We start from the raw sequence: 25,066 nt of genomic DNA on the forward strand, positions 1-25,066 counted from the left end.
TCGTTCAAAGTTCCCCACCCTTCTCTTGCTCCCCCCCCCCCAACCTCCCCACACACTTCACTTCCACCTTTTCCTCCTGTTCCCTTTGCTGCACTGTGTACCCCACAATCCTCCCCAGACCTTGAAACAGTTATAGACTGTTTTTAACACATCTCTCCCATTATCAGAGCAAGCAGAAAGCACGGCCTTCTCGGTCAGACCAGACCCAGTTTGAATTCTGCTACATTCTAGCTGTGTGACCCTGAACACTTTGCTTAACCTCTTGGGGCCTCTGTCTGCCTGTAAGTAAGAAAAAGAGTACCCACTTCTTGGGGTTGTTGTAGAAGTCAAAAGAGACAAAAAGCATGTACAATCATATAGAATGCCTAACACAAAGTATTCAAGAGTAATCACTAACACATAGTTTTTCCTTTATGCCAAACACATTGCAACGCTAGGAGAGAGAGGTACCATATCATCCCTATTTTATAGAGTAGGAAACTGAGGCACAGAGAGGTTTAATCCCTTGCCCAAGATCATACGGCCAGGAAGATAGCTATTATTATTATTATTCCCCTACGAGACAATAAGCTCACTGAGGAGAGAGGCTTTGCACATACGTATCTAATATCTACTTTAGGGATGTCGTTGAAAGGTCAAGGCCCTACAAATTTCAAGAGACATCTTCCATTTCCTAAAACCTCCCCAGAAAAAGATCCCCAGTTTCCACAGGGAAACAGCAATAGCATCATGGGAAAAGGGGGGGGGGGGGGAACACAATTTTTTTTAAGTCAGAAGGTTTGCATTGACCTATCGGAGTCACCTATTCCCAGCTCTGTGAGTTGAGACTGATGGCTTCACCTCCCCTCACCTCACCTTTTTTTATGCCTCCTTGCCCACAGAGCTGAGAGCCCGGTGTGAGATCTCAAGTGATAAGGCACTTTGTGGACTGGAATGTCCTGTCCGAAGAGAGGGGTTTTTCATTCTTAACCCTTCCCAGCCCTTGGCCCCCTTGCTGGGAAGCGGTTCCATTAAGGCCAGGCCTCTCGAGTGTGTGGTGGAAAATAACAGAGGTTTTTTTAAAGGGAACTGAAACCGCACTCCTCAGCAGAATGTTCCCCACACATTCGCTGTGGCCCATGACGGAGTCTCTACATTCAGCTTTGAGAAGCGCTTGTGGGTCCCGGCTGCCGGCCACCGCAGGGCTATTCAGAGGCTGGTAAACAGCACATGGCATTCTCCGCCTATGGCAAGCATTCATGCACCGAATTCTTTGTCCTCGTGAGGAGAGACAGAGAGCTACTCTGTGCTGCAAAACCAGATCCCCGTTTGCAAAAGCCCCGGCCGGAGAGCACGCCAAGGCTGGGGCCCACATGCCACCAAGCCCTTGTGCGCTTGCGAAATAAACTTGCCCGAACTTGGACTTCTCTCAAAAAAAAACTTGGGTTAACTTGTTAATTCCAAAGGGAAAGCATGGCACTGTTACCATGGAGAAGCTTGGCCATCTGCTCCTTAATCAAGAGCTCCAAGTCCTGCGGGTCCTGAGAAGCGATCCCACACCGCTTCTGTGGTATTCCTGCCCCCAGTGCATAACCCGAATCTAACCAAGAGGGAAACAAACATCATCACACAAACCCAGGCTGAGGGACGTTTCTAGAGGACAACCAGCCCCGCATATTAAAAAAATATTAATGTCGCCCCCCACCCCCTGGGTGGCTCAGTCAGTTAAGCGTCTGACTCTTGGTTTCGGCTCAGGTCATGATCTTAGGGTTCATGAACATCATCGGCTCTGCCCTGACGGTGTGGAGCCTGCTTGGGATTCTCACTCTGTCCCTCTGTCTCTGCCCCTCCCCTGCTCTCTCTCTCTCTCTCTCTCTCTGGCTCTCTCTCAAATATAAATAAATTAAAACTTAAAAAAATACATGAAAATCTTTTTAAAAAAATATCAGTGTCATGAAGGGCAACGAAAAGCTGAGCACCTGTTCCAGATTGAAGAAACCAGATGGGAGAGACCAGGAGAACTGAACGTCAGGTGGGATTGTGGACATGGGTTGAAACCAAAATGGGAATAAAGACCTTGGCAAAAGGCAATGGTTGGGCAGTTAATAAAACTTACAAATGGACTGTATGTCAGATAAGAATATTTTACCAGTGTTTTCTTCTAATTTTTTTTAATGTTTATTTATTTTTGAAGGAGAGAGACAGAGCGTGAGCAGGGTAGGGACAAAGAGAGAGGGAGACACAGAATCCAAAGCAGGCTCCAGGCTCCAAACTGTCAGCACGGAGCCTGACGCAGGGCTTGAACCCACAAACCTCAAGATCATGACCTGAGCTGAAGTCGGACACTTAACCGACTGAGCCGCCCAGGCGCCCCTTATCAACGTTAAGTTTTCTGAATTTGCTGATTGTATTGCGTTATTAAACAGGATGTCCATGCATGCTGAAGTATTTGGGAGTAAAGGGTCGTGGCGTCTGCAATTTAGTCTCAAACGATCCAGCAAACCTGATGCTACTGATAACCTGTACATAGAGAGATTAAAACACACGAGGTAACATTGGTAAAAATCTAAGTGAAAGGCATATGGATTATCCTAGGTATCGCTCTTGCAAGGTCTCTGTAGGTTTAAAGTCAAAATAAATACACTTTAAAAAAGAAAAAAAAGGAACATCGGGGGCGCCTGACTGGCTCAGTTGGAGGAGCATGCGACTGCTATCTCAGGGTCGTGGGTTTGAGCCCCGCGTTGGGGGTAGAGATTGCTTAAAAATAAAATTTTTTTTTAAGTTAAATAAATAAACGAAAACGCCCCAACCGACAAAGAAATAAAGGAACATCAGTTACATGCACACCTGCATCTCCCAGATACTAATTCACGTCCGCTAATGTGCAAGAAGGGCAGGGCGATGAGAGCCAGCAACATGCTAAGTCCCAGTGGAACACTGGAGACATAGCAGAAATTCACTAAAGACACAGCAGTAATTCACTAACGCTGCTATTGCTGGAAACATTTGATCCAACCTACCAACCTCATGGGAAAATTAGTTACATTATATTATAATCACACCTTGCTTTTGACCCCAAACAGTTCCACGCACCTAATTAACCTTACTTCTGAAAGGATCATAAACAGCTAGAACTGGCAGCAGCCTTCAAGAATGCAAGCCTGAGCCATGTTACAAATGAGGAAACCAAGGCTGAGAGAGGAACCTTAATGTGCCCAAGGTCGTGGCTAATCCCATTTACTCCCAGGCCAGTACTGCTTTCCAGGCTCTGTCCTGAGAATCCTGGAGTATCTTCCCCCAACTTTTGGCTATTTGCAAAACTTCAAGACAAGAAGACTTGTGTTTCCCCAAGGGGAAAAAAAAAAATTTTAATGTATAGGTGACATTGGGAGCCTTTTGAAAAGAGAGGGAACAAATATATTTTTTTAATGTTTATTTTTGAGAGAGAGAGAGAGGCAGAGTATGAGCAGAGGAGGGGCGGAGAGAGAGAGAGGGAGACAGAATCCGAAGCAGGCTCCAGGCTCTGAGCTGTCAGCACAGAGCCCAACGCGGGGCTGGAACCTACAAACTGCGAGATCATGACCTGAGCCGAAGTCAGTCGCTTAACCCACTGAGCCATCCAGGCGCCCCTAAGTATGTTTGTTTAAAACAAAAATTGTCCTAGTACTTTGTGATCAAATACATCCCATGTGATGAGGGCTAGTTTCAGAAATCTCAAAATACAGAAATTCAAACTTGCCTAACAGAAAAATGAGAGGATTGGGACATTGTCCTGATTATTCTTTACCTGTATCTCCCCCTTCAGAGCCCTTCTGCCTGCCCTCTGCCTCCCGGAGGTTCTGTGCCTCCAGGAGGCTGACCCCTTCACCTGCAACACCTAGACTCACCTACCCTCCAGGGAGAGGCACCATAAGGAGGAAAGGTCATCTTCCTGTTGCCCATGACCAGCACTTTCCAGCAAATGCTATGTCCTTTGTGACTACAGCTCCTGCCGGTGGACCCTCCTCTGCCTCCAGCTCACGCTGGGTTCCAAGGAGCACCATGTCTTCCCCAAGCCCCTCCAGGCCCCCGGGCGATACCAGCTTCCTGCTGTCCGTGTTCCTGTCACCCCCTGTTGGCTCCTCTGTTCCTGCCCACTATTCCTCGAACAGTCCCTTTCTCTAATCCTCTATGATTGAACTAATCTTCAAGTGGAATTTTGTTTCCTGTAGGGACCCTGACAGATTGAGAAATGAGTTTGTGTGAAAGCAAAACATTTACTGCCATTTGTGAGCACGTGGTGCATTTCCAAGTCATTCTATTTTTGAAATGTCCCCTTGGCCAGTCTTTCCACCCACTGTCACACTGCCTAAAGCAAGGTACGAGGTGAGGCTGTGGTCCGCGGGGCGCTCGGTGCATCTCTGAGCAAGGACCTTGGGGAGACCAGCCCGGCCCCTCCCCGGTCTCCTGATGCCACCAACCTCCTCCCCCCCTTCTGAGTGTAAGACCTCCCGAAGGACCGTGCAGGACTTTGGGGACTCCGTGAAGCATCCTCATCAGGGACTGAGAGAGGGCAGGGGTGAGTGGCAATGAAGGTGTCCAACAGAAGAGAGGGAGAGTGGGAAATGAGAGGGGCTGGCGGGCGGGCAAAGCAAAGCCAGCTGAGATGGGTCCCCGACATGTACCTCCAGCCCCCAGCACCTCCTCCACGCTGCCCCTTCTACGGTAACTGTCACCACAGGAGGGAGGGCTCCTGTTGCGAGGCCACCGCCTCCAGCCTGGGTCTGCCTGGGTCTGCCGTCAAAGAGGGCGGCTGAGAGGTTTCTCACGTTTCTTTTAAATGTCTTATTTATTCTGGGGGGTGCCTGGGCGGCTCAGTCGGTTGAGCATCCGACTTCAACTCAGGTCATGATCTCGAGGTTCCTGGGTTCGAGCCCCGCGTCGGGCTCTGGGCCGACAGCTTGGAGCCGGCAGCCTGTTTCGGATTCTGTGTCTCCCTCTCACTCTCCCCCTCCCCTGCTCGTGCTCTGTCCCTCTCTTGTCTCTCAAAAACCAATACATTTAAAAAGACAAAAAAAATAAATAAATAAAGAGATGGCAGGCCTGTAACTCAGAGCCAGAGAGAGCCCTTTCCACCACTCCAGTAGGTCTTATTTTCCATTCCCATTGGTATCTTCTTACCCATCCAGAACCATTTCTAAATCGTGTATTCGTATCTGAGGATGGAAAGCGGGTGGGTGGGTCCTGGAGCCCGGGCGGCCAACGTGCCAAGCCTCTCTTGATTACTCGCAGCCAGCCTCACCCGGAGAACCAGGCAACGAAGACTTCCCTCATTAGCCACTGATGAGACGAGCTAGTCCGCTGGATGGACTGAGTCTGAACTATCAGGGCTGGGTGTGCAGACTTCATACTCCCGACACAGAATGCAAAGGCACAAGGCATCAGGGTTAATAAACAGCTTTATTTGCCTTCGACAGCATCCATTTCCTTACATTCTCCATTAATTTGCCATTAAAGTGCGGGACATTTTCTTAATCACGGTAACTTTTATTAAAAGAAATCAGAACTCGTTTCAGGAATGTGGCGGTCATGAAGATAAACATCTCTCCTACGATACACAGAATGGAAGCCCCTCGCGTGGAGCTGGTGGGATGGCCAATCTGCAAACAGATTGTAATTCCCTCTCACCATGAGCACCAAACTGGCTGGGACCGCCACCCATGGGGGGGGGGGGAGAGTGGGGGGGGGAGAAGTGATGCTACAGAGGTCGAGAAACACCCACACGCCCTGCCCTGCCCTGCCCTGCCCGCCGGCTCCTCTCGGCCCTCACTGGGTGTTTGCTGTTTGAATAGATCCAATCTTAGGAGAAATGGAGGTCTGACCCTCCCTACTGCCTTCCACCCCACCCCACCCTTACTAACAAAAGCCCCAAAAGTCATTACAATGAAAAAGTGGGTTTCCATTGCCCCAACGCTAACAATGTTCAGTAAAAATGAGGATAATAAACACAGAAGCTTGCTTAGTAAACAGGAGCTCTCAGCGTTCAATGCAAAAAAAAAAACAAAAAAAAAAACTGAAATCTTAAGGCAAATACTGTTGACTCTGCACATGGGCTGGACGAACTTGGAACTCTTTACCTATCTGTAAAGCGCCGGCCGTGAGCTTAAGGGCGGTTGGCTTTTCAGCGCTTGCTACTGGCAGAGGCCAGAACTTTGCATTATGCTGAGGCTGTCTTTCGGCGTGTTTCTCTTTGCAGTTTATATACAAACACACCCAAGGCTGATGTATTTTTATACATATATGTACACCCACACAGAGACCTGCTACTCCTTCTTGGAAACCACTAGCTCCACCTCGGGAAGCTGGATGCCAACCTTAGTCCCGCTGTCATTGCTAGAAGAAGAGGACAGTCGGGACTTCTTAGAGGCCAGGGACACGCCACTGCCCTGTAACTTGCCTGCCTCGTCATCGCTCCCAGTCACCTCATAATGGCCTTTGCTCTTTGACCCCAATCCACCGAAGGTACCAAATTTCAGCTTTCCGTGTTTCCCTTTGACTTTCCCGCCTTCCAGTGACACTTCCCCACCTTCAAACTCCAAAGTCCCCGTCGGGGTGGAAGGCGCAGACAGCTCCCTTTCGTCACTGAAGGAATTTGAGCGGTGGCGCGGCTTCTTGCTTTTAAACAAAGAGAATTTGCCTTTGGGCGACGATGTTTCCGCCTCTGCTTCTCCTTCCAGAGAACCGAGGCTGGCCTTGGAGCTCTTCAGGTCGCCTTTGGACCCTGAAATGGATGCTTCTGGTGAGCCAGTGACACCACCTTTCCCTTTAGGTTTGGAAAAATTGAACTTGGGCATTTTGATTTTGGACTTTTTAAGTTTTACATCGGACTCTTCCCACTCGCCCTCTCCGGCACCAGCCTGGACAGTGGCCTCCACTTTCGGGAAGTTAATATCCACCCCCACTTCTCTGCCAACCAGCTCCCGGCCAGAGAAGGTGAATTTGGGGATCTTCATTTTGGGGAATGTTACTTTTCCAGATCTGCTTTCCAAGTGGCCTGGAGACCCAGACGCACTCAGCCCAGGACCCTGGAGTCCTTCTACCTTTGGTCCTGAGAAATGAAGTCCCCCGGCAAGCTTAGGCACATCCACGTTGAGAGCGGAGGAGGCCTGGGGTCCTTTCCACTCACCCCCAGAACCTTTGACACTCACATGCCCTTCTCCCAGACTGACAGCCGGGGCGCTGACAGCCCCTGATGCATCCACACCTCCTTTGATTTTCGGGCCCTTCAAGCTGACACCGAAATCTGCCTCAGGAGATGCCATATTAAATGAAGGCCCCTTCACGCTAATGTCAGGAACAGCACCCTGGAAACCTATTCCCGAACCTTTCAGATCGCCTTTGATTTCAGGACCAGAAATGTGCCCCGTTGGCAGTTTCACATTCACACCTGACAGCTCCACATCACATCCAGAGGCCTTAACCCCAGGCATCTGGAGGTTTCCTTCGAGGCCCTGCACGCTGATGCCCGGAAGGCCTCCTCCAACAGCGGGGCCTTTCACCTCACCAGTGGCCCCGAGGCTCCCTTTTATTTTTGGTCCTTCCAAGTTCAAGGCCATGTCTGGTGCTGAGATTTGAGGGCCAGAGATCTGAGGCCCTTTCAGGTTCAGGCCTCCGAGGTTCACATCCGCACCTGGCCCCTTTAGTTCTCCGGTCACTTGTGGCCCCTTGACACTGACGTCCAAGTCGGACCCTGGTGTGGAGATGCCAAACTGGGGCAGCTTCATTTTGGGAAGTTTAATGCCACTTTCAGGTGCCTCCAAGCTGAGATCAGGGGCACCTACTGATACCTTAGGGCATTTGATGTCACCAGAGACAGCCACGTCTCCCTGCAGGCTTGGTCCCTTCAGGGTCACGTCTGGCGCGCCAAGGCCAAGGTTTAGTGCTGTGGCATCAATCCCCGGCATTTTCACACCATCTCCTTCCATCCTCACCTTTCCGCCGACACCTCTGAGGTCAAGCCCCGGGGCATGCACCTTCACGCTGGGAACAGAGGCATCCAGGTCTCCCTTCAAACTTGGTCCTTTCAAATTCAGGTCAAGGTCAGGTCCAGAGACTTTGGGCATAGAGAGGTTCACTGAAGGCAAGTCTACCCTTGGCCCCTTCAGAGACACATCAGTTCCTTCAAGATTAACATCCGGTGCACTCAAGCCTCCTTCAAGAGAAGGCAGCTGGGCGTGGACCTCAGCTCCTCTGCCTTCCATTTTCATACCAGGGACGCCGATCTTGGGCATTGAAAACTTGGGGAACTTGATTTTCGATTCTGGACCTTGCAGATCTATGTCTGGTCCTTCCAGTCCCGCACTGGAGACATCACCCTTTAACTTTGGTCCTTTCAAGTTAACGTTCACATCGGGGGTGGAGACCTGAGGGGCAGAAATGCCGAACGATGGTGCTCTGACTTTAGCATCTGGGCCTTCAATGTTGATGTCGGGTGCATCCAAGTTTGCCTGCACCCTGGGGCCTTTGAAGTCGCCCTCTATTTTGGGGCCGGAAACATCCACACCTGGCACCTTCAACTTCGGAGCCTTCAGCTTGAGGTCAGGACCTTCCACATTAATCCCTGAAGAAATATCCAGATCAGGTGCCTGGATTTCACCCTCTAGTTTGGGGCTAGGGAGGGGGGCCTCTGCTTTAAATTTAGGTGATTTAATGTCAAATTCTACATCGGGAAAGTACATCTTTCCAAACATAGGTTTCTTGGTTTTGGGGGATTTCACATCAACTTTCAGTGTGGCATCTGGCCCCACAACGTTGACATCTACGTCAGGAGTCTTGAGACTGGCGTCAACTTCACCCCCAGGAGCATTCAAATCAAATCCCTGTTTTTTGGCCTTCATTTTAGGACCACTCATGTGAATCTTAGGCATTTTAAACTTGCTTTTCTTGCCCTTGCCACCAACACTGATGTCAGGAGTCTCGACGTTCAGTTCTGCCTCGGGAACAGCCACATCCAAGGAAGCTGGCTTGAGGTCAGCTTTGGGACTTTTTGCCCCAAATCCAAACTTGGGTTTCTTAAATTTGGGAATTTTAATATCTGGCCCCTCAACATTGATATCTGGGCTCTCCACGTGTACATCCAAGCTGGGAGCTTCTAAATCAACTTTGGGCCCTTTGAGGTCCAGTTCACCACCTAACGTGGGACCAGAAACCCCAATTTTGGGTGTCTTGAGATGCAAATCAACATCAGGAACAGTTACTTTAGGGGCAGATATATCCAGCGATGGCATCTTTAAATTTGGGCCGCTAAGCTTGACATCAGGGCCTTCAATATCCACACCTGGACCTTTAAGGTCTACTTCTGGGCCTTTGAAAGTACCTTCAATCTTAGGGACAGACACATCAAAATCTCCTTTGACTTTGGGTCCTTTCAAATCCAAGTCAACATCAGGCATGGAGATTTTGGGAGCTTTGATATTTATCTCTGGCATCTTGAACTTAGGGCCCTTCAGTTTTGCATCTGGACCTTCAATATTCACATCTGGAACATCAATGTCCACCTTGGGTCCAGATATGTCAATGTCTGCCTTGGGCAGGTTCACATCCACTTCTGGGCCCTCGCCTTTGAAGCCTGGCATGCTGAACTTGGGCATTTTCACCTTGGGCATCTTCAGGTGCCAGTCTGGCCCATGCACATCCACATCTGGGACGTCAATGTCCACGTTGGGCCCTTTGATGTCAACTTCCGGGCCCTTGAGGTCACCTTCCACTTTAGGCAGAGACACATCCACATCACCCTTTACCTTGGGGCCTTTCAGGTGTAAGTCAATATCAGGCATGGAGATCTTGGGAGCTTTGATGTTCATCTCTGGCATCTTGAACTTCGGGCCCTTCAGTTTTGCATCTGGACCTTCAATATGCACATCTGGAACTTCCACATCCACCTTGGGTCCAGAGACATCAATGTCCGCCTTGGGCAGGTTCACATCCACTTCTGGGCCCTCTCCTTTGAAGCCTGGCATGCTGAACTTGGGCATTTTCACCTTGGGCATCTTCAGGTGCCAGTCTGGCCCGTGAACATCCACATCTGGGACGTCAATGTCCACTTTCGGGCCCTTGATGTCAACTTCCGGGCCCTTGAGGTCACCTTCCACTTTGGGCAGAGACACATCCACATCACCCTTTACCTTGGGTCCCTTCAGGTTCAGGTCCACTTCAGGCATGGAGATCTTGGGGGCCTTGAGGTGCAGGTCAGGCATTTTAAACTTGGGGCCCTTCAGTTTCCCTTCTGGGCCATGAATGTCAACATCAGGAGTGTCTATGTCTAGATTAGGGCCTTTAACATCCACTTTGGGGCCTTTCAGATCTCCTTCCAGTTTAGGAATGGAAATGTCCAAATCTCCCTTTATCTTCGGTCCTTTCAAGTTCAAATCGATGTCACTCATGGAGATTTGTGGGGTTTTGAAATGGACATCAGGCATCTTAAATTTGGGACCTTTGAGTTTCCCTTCAGGACCTTCAATGTCCACCTCTGGCCCTTTTAGATCACCTTCCACCTTAGGTAATGAAAGATCCACATCCCCCTTTACCTTTGGGCCTTTCAAATTTAAGTCAAAGTCAGGCATGGAGAGCTTGGGGGCTTTAATATGCATATCTGGCATCTTAAATTTGGGCCCCTTCAATTTTCCTTCTGGGCCTTCAATGTTGACATCAGGAGTGTCAATGTCCAATTTGGGGCCCTTTATGTCTATTTCAGGGCCCTTGAGGTCACCTTCCACTTTGGGCAGAGACACATCTACATCACCCTTCATTTTGGGGCCCTTCAGATTAAAGTCAAGGTCAGGCATGGAGATTTTGGGAGCTTTGATGTTCATCTCTGGCATCTTGAACTTAGGGCCCTTCAGTTTTGCATCTGGACCTTCAATATTCACATCTGGAACATCAATGTCCACCTTGGGTCCAGATATGTCGATGTCAGCCTTGGGCAGGTTCACATCCACTTCTGGGCCCTCGCCTTTGAAGCCTGGCATGCTGAACTTGGGCATTTTCACCTTGGGCATCTTCAGGTGCCAGTCTGGCCCATGCACATCCACATCTGGGACGTCAATGTCCACGTTGGGCCCTTTGATGTCAACTTCCGGGCCCTTGAGGTCACCTTCCACTTTAGGCAAAGACACATCCACATCACCCTTTACCTTGGGGCCTTTCAGGTGTAAGTCAATATCAGGCATGGAGATCTTGGGAGCTTTGATGTTCATCTCTGGCATCTTGAACTTCGGGCCCTTCAGTTTTGCATCTGGACCTTCAATATGCACATCTGGAACTTCCACATCCACCTTGGGTCCAGAGACATCAATGTCCGCCTTGGGCAGGTTCACATCCACTTCTGGGCCCTCTCCTTTGAAGCCTGGCATGCTGAACTTGGGCATTTTCACCTTGGGCATCTTCAGGTGCCAGTCTGGCCCGTGAACATCCACATCTGGGACGTCAATGTCCACTTTCGGGCCCTTGATGTCAACTTCCGGGCCCTTGAGGTCACCTTCCACTTTGGGCAGAGACACATCCACATCACCCTTTACCTTGGGACCCTTCAGGTTCAGGTCCACTTCAGGCATGGAGATCTTGGGGGCCTTGAGGTGCAGGTCAGGCATTTTAAACTTGGGGCCCTTCAGTTTCCCTTCTGGGCCCTCGAGGCTCACATCTGGGGCTTCAATGTCCACCTTGGGGCCAGAGACATCAATGTCAGCCTTGGGCAGGTTCACATCCACTTCTGGGCCTTCGCCTTTGAAGCCTGGCATGCTGAACTTGGGCATTTTCACCTTGGGCATCTTCAGGTGCCAGTCTGGCCCATGAACATCCACATCTGGGACATCAACGTCCACCTTGGGCCCTTTGATGTCAACTTCAGGGCCTTTTAGGTCACCTTCTACCTTAGGCAGGGAAACATCCACATCTCCCTTTACCTTGGGACCTTTCAGGTGCAAATCAAAGTCAGGCATGGAGATCTTGGGGGCTTTGATGTTCATCTCAGGCATCTTGAACTTAGGACCTTTCAACTTTCCCTCTGGTCCCTCAATGTTAACATCAGGGCCTTCAATGTCCACCTTGGGTGCTGATACATCAATGTCAGCCTTGGGCAGGTTCACATCCACTTCTGGGCCCTCGCCTTTGAAGCCTGGCATGCTGATCTTGGGCATTTTTATCTTGGGCATCTTCAGGTGCCAGTCTGGCCCATGAACATCCACATCTGGGACATCAACGTCCACCTTGGGCCCTTTGATGTCAACTTCAGGGCCTTTTAGGTCACCTTCCACCTTAGGCAGGGAAACATCCACATCTCCTTTGACCTTAGGACCTTTCAGGTGCAAATCAAAGTCAGGCATGGAGATCTTGGGGGCTTTGATGTTCATCTCAGGCATCTTGAACTTGGGACCTTTCAACTTTCCCTCTGGTCCCTCAATGTTAACATCAGGGCCTTCGATGTCCACCTTGGGTGCTGATACATCAATGTCGGCCTTGGGCAGGTTCACGTCCACATCTGGGCCCTCTCCTTTGAAGCCTGGCATGCTGATCTTGGGCATTTTTATCTTGGGCATCTTCAGGTGCCAGTCTGGTCCATGAACATCCACATCAGGGGCATCAATGTCCACCTTGGGACCTTTGAGGTCCACTTCAGGGCCTTTCAGATCCCCTTCAAGCTTGGGAAGGGAAACGTCCACATCACCCTTCACCTTGGGGCCCTTCAGGTTTAAATCAATGTCAGGCATGGAAATCTTTGGAGTCTTTAGGTGCATCTCTGGCATCTTGAATTTGGGCCCCTTCAATTTTCCCTCTGGGCCTTCAATGTTAATATCAGGAGTGTCAATGTCCAATTTGGGGCCCTTGATGTCCATCTCAGGGCCCTTTAAGTCACCTTCTACTTTTGGCAAAGACATATCCACATCACCTTTCATTTTGGGGCCCTTTAAGTTCAGATCAAAGTCAGGCATGGAGATTTTAGGAGCTTTGATGTTCATCTCAGGCATCTTGAACTTGGGGCCCTTCAGTTTTGCATCTGGACCTTCAATATTCACATCTGGGGCATCAATGTCCACTTTGGGGCCAGAAATATCAATGTCAGCCTTAGGGAGAGTAACATCCACGTCTGGGCCCTCACCTTTGAAACCTGGCATGCTAAACTTGGGCATTTTCACCTTGGGCATTTTCAGGTGCCAGTCTGGGCCATGCACATCCACGTCAGGGACATCAACGTCCACTTTAGGGCCTCTGATATCGATCTCTGGCCCTTTCAGATCCCCTTCAACTTTGGGCAGAGAAACATCAATATCACCTTTCACCTTGGGGCCCTTCAGGTTTAAATCAATGTCAGGCATGGAGATCTTGGGAGTTTTGATATTCATGTCTGGCATCTTGAGTTTGGGACCTTTTAAGCCTCCTTCTACACCTTCCACATTGATTTCTGGGCCCTCAATGTCCATTCTGGGACCCTCTATGTTGATATCTCCTTTGGGCAGATCCACAGCCATTTCTGGCCCTTCTGCTTTTAAGCCAGGCACACCAAACTTGGGCATTTTCATTTTGGGCATTTTCAAGTTCCAATCTGGACCATGCACATCCACATCGGGTGCATCAAGATGAACTTCTGGGGCCTTAATATCCACTTTGGGTCCTTTCAAGTCACCTTCTAAATTAGGAGCTGTAACATCCAAGTCTCCTTTGACTTTAGGGCCTTTCAGATTTAACTCCACATCAGGCATAGAAACTTTAGGAGATGAAATACTCAGGAAAGGCATTTTGAACTTGGATCCTTTCGCTTTTCCTTGGACCTCAACATCAGGAGCATTAATATCAACTTTTGGACCTGTCACATCAATATCCGGCTTTTTAACTTTGGCATCCACCTCAGGTGTCTGAACTTTGGAGCCCGAAAAATTAAATTTAGGAAGCTTAAAACGTGATTTCTTTGACTTGCCTTCAAGACTGAGCTTAGGACCAGAAATGTCCACTTCTGGACCCTTTACATCCAACTTGGGAGCTTTAATGTCACCTTCTAATTTGGGCCCAGAAACATCAACATCTCCCTTAAGCTTTGGGCCTTTCAAATTCAGGTCAATTTCAGGCATGGAGATCTTAGGCATGTTCACATGCATGTCTGGCATCTTCAGTTTGGGACCTTTTAATTTGCCTTCAGGGCCATGGATGTCAATATCTGGAGCATCTACATCTATCTTTGGGCCCTTGATGTCAAGAGTAGGTCCTTTCAAATCACCTTCTACGTTTGGAAGGGAAACATCCGCCTCTCCTTTCATTTTAGGGCCTTTGAGATTAATGTCCAAATCAGGCATGGAGATCTTGGGAGCTTTGATGTTCATCTCTGGCATCTTGAACTTAGGGCCCTTCAGTTTTGCATCTGGACCTTCAATATGCACATCTGGAACTTCCACATCCACCTTGGGTCCAGAGACATCAATGTCCGCCTTGGGCAGGTTCACATCCACTTCTGGGCCCTCGCCTTTGAAGCCTGGCATGCTGATCTTGGGCATTTTTATCTTGGGCATCTTCAGGTGCCAGTCTGGGCCATGCACATCCACATCCGGGACATCAACGTCGACTTTAGGGCCTTTAATATCTACTTCAGGAACTTTAATCTCACCTTCCACTTTTGGTAAAGACACATCCACATCACCCTTCACTTTAGGGCCCTTCAGGTTAAGATCAATGTCAGGCATGGAGATCTTGGGGGCTTTGATGTTCATCTCAGGCATCTTGAACTTGGGACCTTTCAACTTTCCCTCTGGTCCCTCAATGTTAACATCAGGGCCTACAATGTCCACCTTGGGTCCAGCCACATCAACATCAGCCTTGGGAAGGTTCACATCCACTTCTGGGCCCTCGCCTTTAAAGCCTGGCATGCTGAACTTGGGCATTTTCACCTTGGGCATCTTCAGGTGCCAGTCTGGCCCATGAACATCCACATCTGGGACATCAACGTCCACCTTGGGCCCTTTGATGTCAACTTCAGGGCCTTTTAGGTCACCTTCCACCTTAGGCAGGGAAACATCCACATCTCCTTTGACCTTAGGACCTTTCAGGTGCAAATCAAAGTCAGGCATGGAGATCTTGGGGGCTTTGATGTTCATCTCAGGCATCTTGAACTTGGGACCTTTCAACTTTCCCTCTGGTCCCTCAATGTTAACATCAGGGCCTTCGATGTCCACCTTGGGTGCTGATACATCAATGTCGGCCTTGGGCAGGTTCACATCCACATCGGGGCCTTCTCCTTTGAAGCCTGGCATGCTGAACTTGGGCATTTTCACTTTGGGCATCTTCAGGTGCCAGTCTGGTCCATGCACATCCACATCTGGGACATCAACGTCCACCTTGGGGCCTTTGATGTCAACCTCAGGGGCCTTCAGGTCACCTTCCACCTTAGGCAGAGACACATCCACATCTCCCTTTACTTTGGGACCTTTCAGGTGCAAATCAAAGTCAGGCATGGAGATCTTGGGAGCTTTGATGTTCATCTCTGGCATCTTGAACTTGGAGCCCTTCAATTTTGCATCTGGACCTTCGATACTGACATCTGGAACATCAATGTCCACCTTGGGTCCAGAGACATCAATGTCAGCCTTGGGCAGGTTCACATCCACTTCTGGGCCTTCGCCTTTGAAGCCTGGCATGCTGAACTTGGGCATTTTCATCTTGGGCATCTTCAAGTGCCAGTCTGGGCCATGAACATCCACATCTGGGACATCAATGTCCACTTTAGGGCCTTTGAGGTCAACTTCAGGGCCTTTCAGGTCTCCCTCTAACTTAGGACCTGTGACATCCACATCTCCTTTTATTTTCGGACCTGATAGATTAAGGTCAATATCTGGCATAGATATCTTAGGAGTCTTAAAATGCATTTCAGGCATCTTAAACTTTGGACTTTTCCACTTTCCTTCAGGTCCTTCAATATTCACATCAGGGCATTCAACATCCACCTTGGGTCCAGAGACATCAATGTCAGCCTTGGGCAGGTTCACATCCACTTCTGGGCCCTCGCCTTTGAAGCCTGGCATGCTGATCTTGGGCATTTTTATCTTGGGCATCTTCAGGTGCCAGTCTGGCCCATGAACATCCACATCTGGGACATCAACGTCCACCTTGGGCCCTTTGATGTCAACTTCAGGGCCTTTTAGGTCACCTTCCACCTTAGGCAGGGAAACATCCACATCTCCTTTGACCTTAGGACCTTTCAGGTGCAAATCAAAGTCAGGCATGGAGATCTTGGGGGCTTTGATGTTCATCTCAGGCATCTTGAACTTGGGACCTTTCAACTTTCCCTCTGGTCCCTCAATGTTAACATCAGGGCCTTCGATGTCCACCTTGGGTGCTGACACATCAATGTCGGCCTTGGGCAGGTTCACGTCCACATCTGGGCCCTCTCCTTTGAAGCCTGGCATGCTGAACTTGGGCATTTTCATCTTGGGCATCTTCAGGTGCCAGTCTGGGCTTTGAATATCCACATCTGGGGCATCAATGTCCACTTTGGGGCCCTTTAGGTCACCTTCCACCTTAGGCAGGGAAACATCCACATCTCCTTTGACCTTAGGACCTTTCAAGTGTAAATCTACATCTGGCATCGAGATCTTGGGAGCTTTGATGTTCATTTCTGGCATTTTAAATTTAGGCCCTTTGATCTTTCCCTCTGGACTCTCAATGCTCATATCTGGGACTTCAATGTCAACCTTGGGTCCAGAGACATCAATGTCAGCCTTGGGAAGATTCACATCTACTTCTGGGCCCTCTGTTTTAAAACCAGGCATGCTGAACTTGGGCATTTTCATTTTGGGCATCTTCAGGTGCCAGTCTGGGCCATGAACATCAGGAGCATTTATGTCTACTTTGGGGCCCTTGATGTTCACATCCGGTACTTTAATTTTACCTTCTACCTCAGGCACAGACACATCAACATCCCCCTTGACTTTGGGTCCTTTCAAATTTAAGTCCACATCAGGCATAGAAATATTTGGGGCTTTGAAATGCATGTCAGGCATCTTGAACTTGGGACCTTTCAATTTGCCCTCTGGTCCTTCAATGTCAATATCTGGTCCACTGATGTCACCTTTGAGATCTGGCCCTTTGAGGTCACCTTCCAATTTCGGAACATCAACATCCACGTCTCCCTTTATCTTGGGACTTTTTAAGTGTAAATCGACGTCTGGCATGGAGATTTTGGGAGCTTTAAAGTGCATGTCTGGCATCTTAAATTTAGGACTTTTCCATTTTCCATCTGGACCTTCCACAGCTACGTCTGGCATGTCAACATCCAATTTGGGGCCTTTCACATCCAGTTCTGGACCCTTTAACTCTCCCTCCAGCTTTGGGGCCGAAACATCAAAGTCTCCTTTGACTTTAGGCCCTTTTAAGTTAAAATCAACATCAGGCATGGAGATCTTAGGGGCATGAAAGTGCATTTCAGGCATCTTGAACTTAGGGCCTTTCAGCTTCCCTTCTGGACCTTCAAGGCTCACATCCGGGGCTTCAATGTCCACCTTAGGTCCAGAGATGTCAATGTCAGCCTTAGGCAGGTTCACATCCACATCTGGGCCCTCGCCTTTGAAGCCAGGCATGCTGAACTTGGGCATTTTCATCTTGGGCATCTTCAGGTGCCACTCCGGGCCATGAACATCCACATCTGGGGCATCAATGTCCACTTTGGGGCCTTTGATGTCCACATCTGGCACTTTCATTTCACCTTCTATCTTGGGCACAGACACATCCACATCCCCTTTCACTTTGGGGCCTTTTAAGTGTAAATCCACATCAGGCATGGAGAGCTTGGGGGTCTTGAAGTGCATGTCTGGCATCTTAAACTTAGGGCCTTTCAACTTTGCATCAGGACATTCCAGGTCAACATCAGGCATCTCCACATCCACACTGGGGCCTTTCAAATCTCCTTCCAATTTTGGCACAGATACATCCACATCGCCCTTCAGTTTTGGCCCCTTAAGATTCAAGTTCACATCAGGCATGGAGATCTTGGGAGCCTTGAAGTGCATCTCAGGCATCTTAAACTTGGGGCCCTTCAGCTTCCCTTCTGGGCCCTCAAGGCTCACATCTGGGGCTTCAATGTCCACCTTGGGGCCAGATACGTCAATGTCAGCCTTGGGCAGGTTCACATCCACTTCTGGGCCCTCGCCTTTGAAGCCAGGCATGCTAAATTTGGGCATTTTCATCTTGGGCATTTTCAAGTTCCAGTCTGGGCCATGAACATCCACATCTGGGACATCAATGTCCACTTTGGGGCCTTTGATGTCCACATCTGGCACTTTCATTTCACCTTCTATCTTGGGCACAGATACATCCACATCCCCTTTCACTTTGGGACCTTTCAAGTGTAAGTCCACATCAGGCATGGAGAGCTTGGGAGCCTTGAAGTGCATCTCGGGCATCTTAAACTTAAGGCCTTTCAACTTTGCATCAGGACATTCCAGGTCAACATCAGGCATCTCCACATCCACACCAGGACCTTTGATATCAACTTGTGGACCTCTGAGATCACCTTCTAGTTCAGGCACGGAAGCATCTATTTCTCCTTTCACTTTGGGTCCCTTCAAATTCAAGTCCACATCTGGCATGGATATCTTAGGAGCTTTGATATTCAACTTAGGCATCTTAAATTTAGAGCCCTTTAATTTTCCTTCTGGTCCTTCAATATCCAAATCAGGAGCATCAATGTCCACTTTGGGGCCAGACACATTAATGTCAGCCTTGGGCAGGTTCACATCCACTTCTGGGCCCTCACCCTTGAAGCCAGGCATGCTGAACTTGGGCATTTTCACCTTGGGCATCTTCAGGTGCCAGTCTGGGCCATGAACATCCACATCTGGGACATCGACGTCCACTTTGGGGCCTTTGATGTCCACATCTGGCACTTTCATTTCACCTTCTATCTTGGGCACAGACACATCCACATCCCCTTTCACTTTGGGACCTTTCAAGTGTAAGTCCACATCAGGCATGGAGAGCTTGGGGGTCTTGAAGTGCATCTCAGGCATCTTAAACTTAGGGCCCTTCAGCTTTCCTTCTGGACCTTCAATGTCAATATCACCAACATCCACATCCATCTTCGGGGCCTTCATGTCAACTTCAGGACCTTTCAAGTCTCCTTCCACTTTGGGAAGGGAAACATCGACATCCGTTTTCAGTTTAGGGGCTTTCAGATTAAGTCCAACATCAGGCATAGAGATTTTGTGTGTCTGTATATTCATGCTTGGCATCTTAAACTTGGGACCCTTTAGTTTCCCCTCTGGACCTTCAATATTCACATCTGGAACATCAATGTCCACCTTGGGTCCAGAGACATCAATGTCAGCCTTGGGCAGGTTCACATCCACTTCTGGGCCCTCGCCTTTGAAGCCTGGCATGCTGAACTTGGGCATTTTCACCTTGGGCATCTTCAGGTGCCAGTCTGGGCCATGAACCCCCACATCTGGTGCATTAATGTCCACTTTGGGCCCTTTGATGTCAACATCAGGAGCTTTTATCTCTCCTTCTACCTTTGGAGTTGTAACATCATAATCTCCTTTCATTTTAGGACCTTTCAAATGCAAACCAACATCTGGCATGGATATCTTCTGAGGCTTTATATTCATTTCTGGCATCTTAAATTTAAGACCTTTTACTTTTGCATCTGGACCATCAATATTCACATCTGGAACTTCAACATCCACTTTGGGTCCTGAGACATCAATGTCAGCCTTGGGCAGGTTCACATCCACTTCTGGGCCCTCTCCTTTGAAACCTGGCATGCTGATCTTGGGCATTTTTATCTTGGGCATCTTCAGGTGCCAGTCTGGCCCATGAACATCCACATCTGGAGCACTGATGTCAACTTTGGGCCCTTTAATGTCAACATCTGGCACTTTTATTTCACCTTCTACATCAGGCACAGACACGTCCACATCTCCCTTCAGTTTTGGCCCCTTAAGATTCAAGTTCACATCAGGCATGGAGATCTTGGGAGCCTTGAAGTGCATCTCAGGCATCTTAAACTTGGGGCCCTTCAGTTTCCCTTCTGGGCCCTCAAGGCTCACATCTGGGGCTTCAATGTCCACCTTGGGGCCAGATACGTCAATGTCAGCCTTGGGCAGGTTCACATCCACTTCTGGGCCCTCGCCTTTGAAGCCAGGCACGCTAAATTTGGGCATTTTCATCTTGGGCATTTTCAAGTTCCAGTCTGGGCCATGAACATCCACATCTGGAACATCAATGTCCACTTTGGGGGCTTTGATGTCCACATCTGGCACTTTCATTTCACCTTCTATCTTGGGCACAGATACATCCACATCCCCTTTCACTTTGGGACCTTTCAAGTGTAAGTCCACATCAGGCATGGAGAGCTTGGGAGCCTTGAAGTGCATCTCGGGCATCTTAAACTTAGGGCCTTTCAGCTTCCCTTCTGGACCTTCAAGGCTCACGTCCGGGGCTTCAATGTCCACCTTGGGTCCAGAGATGTCAATGTCAGCCTTGGGCAGGTTCACATCCACTTCTGGGCCCTCCCCTTTGAGGCTGGGCATGCTGAACTTAGGCATTTTCATCTTGGGCATTTTCAGGCTCCAGTCTGCACCTTGGACTTCCACATCTGGTGCTTTAATGTCTACCTTAGGTCCTTTGATGTCCACATCTGGAACTTTCATTTCACCTTCTATTTTTGGTGCAGACATATCTAGATTTCCTTTCATTTTGGGTCCTTTAAGATCCAAGTCAACATCTGGCAGAGTCATCTTAGGAGCTTTGAAGTGCATCTCAGGCATCTTAAACTTTGGACCTTTCAACTTTCCTTCTGGTCCTTCAAGGCTCAAGTCTGGAGCACTAATATCTATCTTGGGTGCCGAAACGTCCACATCAGCCTTTGGCAGGTTCACGTCCACTTCTGGGCCCTCCCCTTTGAGGCTGGGCATGGTAAATTTGGGCATCTTCATCTTGGGCATCTTTAGGTTCCATTCAGGACTATGAACGTCAACATCGGGGGCACTGACGTCTACTTTTGGCCCTTTGAGTTCCCCTTCCAGCTTTGGCACTGTAACATCATATTCTCCTTTTACCCTGGGACCTTTCATATGCAAATCTACATCAGGCATAGAGATCTTTGGGGCCTTAATATTCATTTCAGGCATCTTAAACTTGGGACCCTTCAGCTTTCCTTCGGGTCCTTCAATATTCACATCTGGAACTTCAATGTCTGCTGTGGGTCCTGAGATGTCAACGTCTGTCTTGGGCAGGTTCACGTCCACTTCTGGGCCCTCTGCTTTGAAGCCAGGCATGCTGAACTTGGGCATTTTCATTTTGGGCATCTTCAGGTGCCAGTCTGGGCCGTGAGCATCAACATCTGGAGCATCAATATCCACTTTGGCACTTTTAAGTTCAACATCAGGAACTTTGATCTCACCTTCAACTTTTGGCACTGTGACATCGTATTCTCCTTTTACCTTAGGGCCTTTCAGATGTAAGTCCACATCTGGCATGGAGATCTTCGGGGCTTTGATATTCATCTCGGGCATCTTGAACTTAGGTCCCTTCAATTTCCCGTCTGGTCCCTCAATGCTCACATCTGGACCACTAACATCCACCTTGTGCCCAGAAATGTCCACATCAGCCTTGGGAAGATTCACATCCACTTCTGGGCCCTCCGCTTTGAGCCCTGGAACACTGAATTTGGGCATTTTCATCTTGGGCATCTTCAGATGCCAGTCTGGGCCATGAACATCCACATCCGGGGCATCAATGTCCATTTTGGGGCCTTTCAGTTCTCCTTCAAGTTTTGGGGATGTTACATCATATTCTCCTTTTACCTTTGGGCCTTTAACATGTAAATCCACATCAGGCATGGAGATCTTTGGTGTCTTGACACTGACTTCAGGCAGCTTAATATCAGGGCCTTTAAGTTTGCCTCCCAGGCCCCCTACGTTGACATTTGGGGCCTCCACGTTGACCTTGGGCCCTGAAATACTGACATCTCCTTTGGGTAGTTTCACATCTACATCTGGGCCTTCCCCTCCAACTCCTGGAGCGTTGAACTTGGGCACTTTCAGGTTCCATTCTGGGCCATGCACTTCCACATCTGGGGCCCTGACGTCCACTTTGGGTCCTTTGATGTCAGCTTGAGGGACTTTGACTTTCCCTTCTACTTTTGGGAGTACAACGTCCACACCCCCTTTCACTTTAGGGGCAGTCACATTTAAGTCTACATCTGCCATAGAGATCCCATAGGTGCCTGTTTTCCAAGAAGGACTACTAAGCTTGGGTCCTGTCAAAGTCCCCTCAAGGCTAGGTGTCTCTATGTCCACTTTGGCGCCTTTCACTGCCACTTGAGGGCCTTTAACATCACCGTGCACCCCAGGCGCAGAAACCTTAATATCTCCTTTCAGTTTAGGAGACCCAAGGCTCAGATCCACATCCTGCATGGAGATTTTAGGTTTTTGAATAATCATTTCAGGAGTCTTGACTTTCGTACCCTTCACCTTCCCTTCCAGCCCCCCGGCAGCAACTTCAGGCAGACTGACGTTCCCAGAGACCCCAGGAAGAGTCACTGCACCTGTCACATCAATGCCAGCTCCCTCTCCCTTAGAACCTAATACAGAGAATTTGGGAACTTTCATCTTGGGCATATTCAGTTTGCCCCCAGGCCCGTGAATATCAACGTCAGGGGCTTGAACTTCCACATTGGAGCCAGTGATGGTGCCCTCAATCTTGGGCACAGAGACATCCACCCCGATGCTCCCCTGTGACTTGGCACCTTTCAGGCCTAGACCAGTCTCAAGTGATGGCCCAGTGATTTGGGGGCCTTTCAGCTTCCCCTCAAGCCCCTCAATACTGGCAGAAGGAGCACTGACTTCGAGCTGAGGGGTCTGGATGCTCCCACCAATGGTCAGGCCTGGCTTGCCTCCCTTGTGCCCCGCAGAGAATTCAGGTGCAGAAACACTCAACTCTGCCACTGGCACCTGGCCCTCAGGCCCCGTTGGGACACCAAATTTTGGCACTTTCAGAGTGGGAATTTTAATTTTCCCATTACTGCCACTCGCAAGAGATGGGTCCTGCACCTCTACTGCCCCACCCCCAAGAGAAGACGAAATGTCCACTCCTGGAACTTGGGCCCCTCCTTTGCCACCCAAGTCCAAGCCCTTCGCACTGACGCTGACGCCCGGGCTTCCCACCTTTATCCCAGGCACGGTGACCTGGAGCTTCGAGGGGCCAGCACCTTGGAGCTCTGGTACCGAAGCGGAAACGGACCCCGCTCGGATGTCCGCGACGGAGCCTGTGGTCGGAGACACTGCCCCCGAGCCCGAGGGCAGTCTGATCACTGTCTTGCCAGGGTGGGTGTCCACATCCACAGTGGAGATTTCAGTCAGTTCATGCCGTGGAATCTTGATCTTGAACTCAGGGCTGCTGATGTCGATGTCCTTGGCACCTTCACGGCCTGTCACGTCGACAGTGTAGGCCGTGACCCTTCTAGTCACTGTGATGGTGCGGCTCTGGGTCTCCCCGGGATCCCCTTCTACGCCATCCTCCGACTTCAGCCGAGGCTTGATCTTCGTGGTGTAGATGCGCCGGTACTCCTCATCATCCCCGCTCTGCAGAAAGACACGCCCGGCAGAGGTTGAAGCAGGGTCTGCCCGAGTCACAGACGCCCGGCCACAGCCCAGCCGACAACATGGCTGCCTGTTTCCCAAAGAAGCTGGGACCAGAACGGAGACCCACGGAGCCTCCTGGGGCAGAGCAAAGGGGGCTGAAGAAAGGGGCTGACGGCCACCTCACAGGAGGAAAACAAATTATTCGGGGAAACTCCGGGAAGCAAAAGCCACGGGGAGAGGAGCGGGGTAGACGGCTGCGTTGTGTGGATGGAAGATTTACAATCCATTCTAGATTCAGATGGGCCTGTCAAGGGCCGGGGATGCCTCCTGGGTGACCATCTCTGTGTGGACTTCACCCTTTAGGCTCCCGACTCTCGACTCCCTCTGGCTTACTTAATCCTCTCGACTCACTGGCTTACTTAATCAGCAGGGGGAATTCTCTCAGGGACCTCTCAAGAAAGCGTTTGTTGAGACTCAGTGTGCTGGGGTTAACACTGTCACTTCGAGGACCCATTACGTGTTAAATAAAGAAGCCGGCAGAAGGAGCAAAGAAACGTCCCTCAGGCACTTTGCCTCCCAGCCTCTGACTCACAGACGAGTCCAGGCCTCTGGAAGTTGAAAACTGCCTGCCTGTGAGGCACCTGTGAGGCTATTTCGAAGATTCTTACAGAACAGCTGACCTTCCTCCTGGCATCTAGGACCAGACAGCGTGAGTAGGTTCCCCACGCTGTGGGGCTCTGAAGAGTCTGACGGGAGACTTTCGGGGCAACATCAGCCGCACACCAGACACAAACAGGAACACACAGACTGGCTCATCAGAGAACGCACAAGAGAGAAAGTAGGGGAAGTCACCACAAGAGAGGTCCGGCAGGCAGGCACAAGGCTCAGGAAGTGGCCAGCAGGTCGGCATGGCCAGGGGGAACTCGGGGCACAGAAAAGCCGCCGAGGCACTCACCAGAACCACCTCGGAGCTTCGGGAGCTGAAGACTTCGTGGGTCCAGGTCTGGCCAGGCTCAGGGGAGCGGTCGCCCTTGCGGTGAAGCTTCAGGCCCACGGTGTGGTGCCCCATGGTGTTCAGCAGCTGGGTCACCTCGCCTGATTGCAGGTTGTCAAAGTAGATGGTGGCACCCACAATCTGGTCCCCTGAGCAGGGAGGAGCGAGAAGCTGGTGAGACCCCCACCCAGGGTCTCAGGGAAACAGCACACAACCACCACACACTGGGCCCTCGAACTGACTTAATTTAACGCATGTCCGACCACCATAATACACGTTGCACAGATGAAGAAACTGAGGCTTAGGGAGGCCAACTGATTTGTCCGAAGCGAGAGAGCTCGTGAGCAGTGGGGTGAGGACTAGGGACTACGTCTCCACCGCCCTACGTCACCGCTGCCCCAGTGGGGGCAGAGGAGGGCAGGGCTCGGGTACCGACCACCCTGATGCCGCCGGGACGGTGCCCTTCCGTCCGCCACCCTCCTCCACCCCACTCCAG

General features: G+C 50.0%; 1 protein-coding gene across 2 annotated transcripts in view; it reads right to left on the minus strand.

Moving 5' to 3' along the window:
* Positions 1-5,399: 5,399 nt before the first annotated feature.
* The window catches only part of AHNAK (AHNAK nucleoprotein), a 30,743-nt gene continuing 11,076 nt past the window's right edge, over positions 5,400-25,066 (minus strand). The window contains exons 4-6 of one of the 2 annotated variants that reach the window (XM_042959561.1): positions 24,532-24,719; positions 15,942-23,576; positions 5,400-15,557 (exon numbers count right to left, since the gene is read on the minus strand). In XM_042959561.1, the coding sequence (XP_042815495.1) occupies positions 6,282-15,557; positions 15,942-23,576; positions 24,532-24,719 (17,099 nt within the window). In that variant the 3' untranslated portion in view covers positions 5,400-6,281. Of the gene's footprint in view, positions 23,577-24,531; positions 24,720-25,066 lie in introns of both variants that reach the window. The other variant, XM_042959560.1, reaches the window with a different exon arrangement.

The sequence above is a fragment of the Panthera tigris genome, chromosome D1 (assembly GCF_018350195.1).
Source record: "Panthera tigris isolate Pti1 chromosome D1, P.tigris_Pti1_mat1.1, whole genome shotgun sequence".
NCBI classification, from domain to species: domain Eukaryota; kingdom Metazoa; phylum Chordata; class Mammalia; order Carnivora; family Felidae; genus Panthera; species Panthera tigris.